This window comes from Camellia sinensis, chromosome 1 (genome assembly GCF_055761805.1).
Source record: "Camellia sinensis isolate YWXY chromosome 1, ASM5576180v1, whole genome shotgun sequence".
Lineage (NCBI taxonomy): Eukaryota > Viridiplantae > Streptophyta > Magnoliopsida > Ericales > Theaceae > Camellia > Camellia sinensis.
The window spans coordinates 121,376,352-121,382,954 of NC_138961.1; the positions used below are offsets into that span (position 1 = coordinate 121,376,352).

At 38.0% G+C, this 6,603-nt stretch overlaps 1 protein-coding gene across 1 annotated transcript; it reads left to right on the forward strand.

Moving 5' to 3' along the window:
- The first annotated feature begins 469 nt into the window (after window positions 1-469).
- LOC145819538 (uncharacterized) lies at window positions 470-940 on the forward strand. Its single transcript, XM_082913518.1, has one exon. It carries the CDS (start codon window positions 470-472, stop codon window positions 938-940), a length of 471 nt encoding a protein of 156 aa, XP_082769644.1.
- The last annotated feature ends 5,663 nt before the right edge of the window (window positions 941-6,603 follow it).

Sequence of the window (6,603 nt, forward strand, 5' to 3'; positions counted from 1 at the left end):
AAATGAAGGTCCTTGGCATTTTGACATTTGGAATTTTTTGGAGAATAAGAAATACACGCAAGGGGAAGGGACAAATGCTAAGGACAAAAAAGGGATACAGCGCCTGACCACTAATTCATCATCTGTGGAGACCAGCTATATAAAGTGGGTCATCTGGAAATGCATAAGTTGTGCGTAGAGGAAGATGTGGCAAAGCATATCATGGAATCCGTCCATGGAGGTGAATGTGTGGCTCATATGAATGGTATAATGCTAGTCAGAAAAATCCTTAGCCAAGGAGTTGACTATGGAGAATGATTGTGTCAGTTTTGTCCAGCGATGCCACAAGTGTTAGATTTACACCAATTGCATGAACATCTTGCCATCAAAATTGCACAACATGACTTCACCATAGCCTTTTCCAGTATGGGAAATCGGCATCATTGGGGTAGTAACACCAAAAAGGTCAAATGGACACGAGTTTATCCTAATGGCAATTGATTACTTCACCAAGTGGGTGGAGGCACAGTCATATTCAGTGTTGAAGGAATCACACGTGGCCAAGTTTATTAGGAGCAACATCATCTATAGGTATAGGGTTCAAAATGAGATTGCTTCAGACAACGGTTTGTACTTCAAGGAAGAAGTGGATGATCTGTTGAGGAAATATAATTTGGTGTCTCACAAATCATTAACCTATATGCCACAAACCAACGATGCCATTGAAGCTGCGAACAAAAATATCAAGAAGATCTTACGAAAGATGGTGGAAACGTACAAGGATTGGCTGGATAAGCTACCTTTCATGTTGTGGGGCTATAGAACATCAATCCGAACATCTACTGGGGAAACCTCTTATTCTTTGGTCTATGGGATAGCAGCAGTGTTACTAATTGAAATAGAAGTGCCTTCGTTGAGGATCATTGCTGAATGCCAGATAGTAGAATCAGATTGGCAATAGAATGGCCTTGAAGAGCTGATGTTATTTGATGAGAGAACATTGAAGGCCCTATACGATGTGTAGGGGTACCAGTGCAGGATTGCCCGAGCATTCAATAAGAAGGTTAAGTACAGAAATTTGAATGGGGGAGATCTAATGTAAAAGGACAATCAGACTCCAACTTACGATCCTAGGGATAAGTTCAAACCCAATTGGACTAGTCCTTACGTCATCAAGTCAATTTGGTCAGGAGGAGCGGTTATTCTGATGGATTTGGATAGACTAGAGTTTTCACAGCCAATCAACAAGAACAAGTTGGAGAAATACTATCCCTAAGAGGCTTGTTGCGCTGAAAACCCGGAAGGGCTACCTAGGCAAAAATTGAGAGCAAAAAAAAAAGGGAAAAATAAATAAAATAGAGATCACAAGGTCAAAAACCCGAAAGGGCGGCTTTCACAAAAGTTAGGATGCAAAAGGAGAGAGTAAATACCCGAGTAGACCCTAACCTTGAACTACGTAAGGCGTGATTCTCATCCCTGGGATACTTAGGCAACTTCATTATGAAGTTTGGCCCTAATCTTTTTGACTTGGTTGTCTTATCCTTGATCGATAGATTTATTTTTGCTCATATTCAAACGTTGTTATCTAGACCTACTTTTCTGTGATAAATATGGTTGCAAGGTAGATTCGATTGGCGACTTAATGGTAGAAAGAATGTGGAGAGTCTTTTCCGAACAATTGATTCAAGGTTATGCATCTTTGAGGGTTGATTTCAGGTATGTTAGGTGGTGACCGTTTGCGAAAATGTATTGGTGTTTTTAACAAAATTGATTGATTTTTCTCAAAACTCTTTTTGCAAAATGAACCCTTTGATCCAACTGAGAGGAAGCTTTTCAATACCCACAATCTTTCTTACATGATTTCAAAACAAAAGTGAACAAACAGGCCTAGTCAACTCCCATATTAATTAAACCATTTTACATCATAAAGCTAAGGTCAAAGTAATAAACTAAGGACATAATCGAGTCAAGCTCGTGAACTTGTCCCTGCAACGTCAGAAGATTCTACTACTAAGGATGCACCCACCTGTGCCTCCTCCTCAAGCCAAAGCAGGCACCCACTGGAAAGATCTTGATTGAAGTCATCGACTGGAGCCAGGAGCTATCTCATCCTCCGAGAAGTTGCATGCCGAGAAAGGTGTCTCACCTAGAGCAGAAATGAAGCTGGATACTTGATTCCATCAGCAGGGTGAATCTAATCATGTCCAAACTGTCTCCTGAATGGGAAAATGAAGTAAAAGAAGCAGTGTGTTAAGCCAATCAGTTGCACACCCAGTTAGCCGAATATACTATATGTCATTGGAGGCAAGTCTAATCAGGGGCAACGCCAAGCAATGTCCGTTGTAGACCTGCTACTCATCTAGTCATACCACAAGCCCTTTGAAGGAAAATCTACTGTCTAGGTTGGAAAAAGTAGTTTCTAGTTGAGTATTGAGGACAAGGTGCCACTACTTTCAACTTATCCATCAACCATACCCGGGGAGGGATGAAAAACAAGAGAGATTAAAGAATAGAGAGATATACGTTTAGTGGGAAAATGTGAGAAAGGGTTTTGAAAAAAAGAAAGGAAAAAAAATTGAGTGAAGAGGGCCAGAGTGATGTAAGAAACATAAAGTAAAGAATGGTGGGAAACAATACCTAAAGAAGTAGTGGACTCCCTACCAACTGCAGGTCTCTTGTCTATGGAATGCGTTAAAGCCCATCAAAGTCTCGGCTAACGCTAAGCTCATACAACTCTGACCCTCTCAGAGTCATGGGGCCACCTCAATGATCTTGATACTCGTCCTATTACCATTAGAGGCAAGCAAATAGTATGAAAGTAGACACATGCAAAGCGCGTATTGACGGCTCCCTCACTAAATAGGATCACTCCAATCTCCAACGATGGAAAATCGGTGAATCAATATGAACACGTCCAAACCCTCATCATGAGCTAGAGATCAAGCTTCATTTGGAGTTAGATCACACATTCGAGCTAAGGCTTGAGCATGACCAAAGTTGCGCTGATTTCTTCATCCTAGCAAAGCTCCAATAATGCTTAAAATTCCTCAATGGTCGGACAGAGCTCCTAGATGCCAAAGTCGAATACATGGGTAATTGGATCCCAACAATGAATCACTGCCTAAAGGAAAGGAAGATAGAGTGAAGTGCGACTTAAAGGAAAAAGGGCATTTAGGCCAAATCCTATCCAAAGAGATTATCCAATCCTAGAACCTAGCTATAGTTGGAGCCTCCATTTGCAGAGGAAGTTCCTTACTTTTTCCACTTTCGGGTGAGGAAGTAGTCGCAAGCCACCTTTTAAAGAGATAAGGTTGTATGAGTGCTTAACAACTATATCCTATTGTCTGGCCTGAACCTTTGACTAGCCAGCAAGGTTTGGCTTAGTCAAACAAGTTTGTGACTGGCTAATCCCCAGAATTGCAGAAACAGTGTGGCTTCGCAATCTAGCTTATAGATTTTGTTTCGGATCTTGTTTTGAGTCTTTTCCACCCCAATTGGTGTAAATAGGCGTGTTTAGGTTGTTTTTGCTATGCTATGCATTTATCGATTTGTATTTTATGTTTTGCTCAGTTGTAGGCATGATATCAGATTCAGAACTCATCCAAGTACAACCATTCTCAATTTCAAAATCAAAATAAAACTGTTATTTGTTTGAGTGTGGTGCCATGCATGTTTAGATATCTGAGATGGTTCAAAAACGAAAGTGTTTCTATCATTACTTCTCTGGTCAAAAGTGCTACAAAAGTTTTTACAAAAACCTCTCTGAAGCTATATTTGATTTTTTAATTGCAAAGTAAAAGGAACATACAAAAAAAGAAATACAAGAAGAAAGAATCAGGGTCGACTTGCCCTCGTTGTCTGCTTCGCTGACGGAACCATAGTGTCGTCCCCATCAGCATTGCTACCCTCAACCTCAACAACTGCCTTATCCTTAGTCTCAGCAACTGCCTTATCCCTAGCCTCATCTCTTCTATCCCCATCAGAGCCACTGCCACTGGCGCCACCAGAGCCATCATCAGAACCATTACCGCTCCTGCTGTCCTCCTCCTCCTCATCATCACCATCATCATCGCTGCCCTCTGAGCGCTCAATATCGATGCTTGCATCTCCTTTACTATCCTCAAAGGTCTCATCAGTGGCAAGATCCTTCTCTCGAGAAGTAGTGGGAGTCTTCTTCGAATAGGAAGAGCTCTCCACTACCTGGTGACCTCTGCCTCTGCCGGGGGAACTGCGAGGCCCTTGATAATTTTATTTAACCCTTATTTTAAAATTATTTCTTTGTAGTCCCTTAATTTCTTAACTAATTTCAATTTTAACCCAAGAATAAAAAACATGAGCCAACCGAAAACTCACGAACCCTAAATTGAACCCGGGAACTCAGGAACCATTTCTAAAATCCTAATAACAATTAAATTAATTTTTTAAGTATATTTTCCATATAAGAAACCCTAGGTTTTCGGTTCTTCGTACAATTCACCGTTTAATTCAAAACAAAGAAACTTTAATCGAATTAAATTTCCAGATTCTAAATAAATTAAACACTACACTTAATTAAATGTTCAAATGCATAAATTAAGATTTTGGCCCTCACATTTTCTTGAATCAAATGTTGACCCCAAACTAGTACCATTACATATACATATATATATACACACACTTCTACCTTTCTTAAATAAATAATTTTGTACACAAAATATCTTCAAAGTGTACATAAAAAATCAGAACAAATCCCCCAAAATTCCTTGCACATGGCCGGCCATGCTATGCATAGATATATGTGATGTCCTTTTGGTGACAAATTGATTGATTTAGGGAAGAAAAATTGACCTAAGGTACAAATTTGAATATATATTGATATATATATATATATATATGTATATGTATATTGTAAATGTAACCAATTCAACTTTGATTAATCAAAACCTTAACTAGATCATATTTAAAGTTGTAATTAAGGCTCTAACCATCATACATTATATTTCATCCTAACTAAATCCAAGCCTATTCAATTGAATTGGAACTAAGAACATTTTGGACTTTTCACCATTCCTTTTTTTTTTCTCCATAAGTACACCAATTCTCTCTACACTTTTGAGCACAAAACACACTCACACACTTACATTTCGACTGAGAGAGAGAGAGAGAGAGAGAGAGAGAGAGAGCTTTGGTGGTAGAGGAGAGAAAAAGAGATGAACCTTTGTGAAAACTCTTCAACTAGGCATCAAGTAAGCTACAATATAACTCTCTTTTACTTTCATTTTTCAAATAAATGTTATTAGAGGTTTAAAATAATATTTTTAGATGTGTTGTAATGGCGTTCTTGTGTTAAATTGAAAAGAATTGAGTCTTATTCCACCATTGTGTTTTCTCTAAATCAGTGCAAAACTATCTTTTTCTATACCTATCTCTCATAATTTGTAAAGGAACACCTTCAATCTAAATTTTTGAGTTTAATGTAAACTATTTAGCATGTTTTTATTTTAAAACAAGTGAAAAATTATCCCTAGTTACCCTCTTTTCTTACCTTCTCCCTTATTTCAAGCTTTGTGCTCAAAGAACTAGTTTTACAACCAACTTGTAAAAATTCTAGAAAAATATAGAAACCTTTCCTTAACATCATTTTTATGTCAAAAACTTCCTTAAAGGGTTAGCTTTCAAGTAAAATTTGTTTCATTGAAAAAAAGTGAGTGGTTTGAAAGAAAATTTGATTTTTGTAACAATCAACGAACATGGACAGCGCTAGAGTGTTTCTTGAATAACTAAAAATATAGGAAGGCTATGAAACTTCTAAAAGATGTTATGAAAACTAAACAAAATTCTGTACAAACCATAAGAAATCCAAGTTTGGGGAAGAAAAAAAAAATCTGAAAATGCCCTTTTGTTTACAATCTTTATGACAATGCAAATCTGGAAATTTACATTCTTGTGTGATATTATTCCCTTAACTTCATGAATATGCCTACAACTACTTGTGCATATTTGATATGTTAATCTCATGTGTTTTAATATTATTTTCTTCCATTTGTGCTATGAAGTTGTTCATGATTATGCAATAGATGTTGTTTCAAGAGCATGTTCTACCTCTGACTTAATTATCTAACGGGAAACTTAATGGGTTGTATTAGGTTTGCGGACTTCTGGACAAGTTATTGAGTTATTGATTGGTTGACGGGATGTGTTCCCTATTTGGAAGTAAAATCTTGTGCAAGTAGTTGTTTGGGAACCCTTGAACGGAGCGGTTGTATTCGAACCCTAAGTGGTTTTGGTGTGAGGAGGGAATGGGCAAGGACCTTATTTTACAATCTCTTTCAAGGCCCTGCGGTTGGCGTTACATGGTATATAACCATTGGTAGGCATCCGAGGTAAAGTCTGCAACCAAGTAACAAAAGAGAGGGCATACCAAATAATCCGCGACCGATTCTTGTGGTTGGGAGGATGAAATCTCTTTGGGGGATTTCTAGATGACTAACAACTAACCTTGTAACCCTTGTTATTTATTTTAATATCATGCTTCTTTCCCTATTGTTGTAATTACTATTGTGTATTGGATTGGGAAAAAAGTACGGGGTGTGTGTGCATTTACTAAGCATTCAAAGCTCATGGTGTTTCATGCCTGGTATCGAA

Excerpts from the sequence above, each read along its gene's own strand:
- LOC145819538 (XM_082913518.1), top strand. The coding sequence starts at position 470 with ATGGCAATTGATTACTTCACCAAGTGGGTGGAGGCACAGTCATATTCA.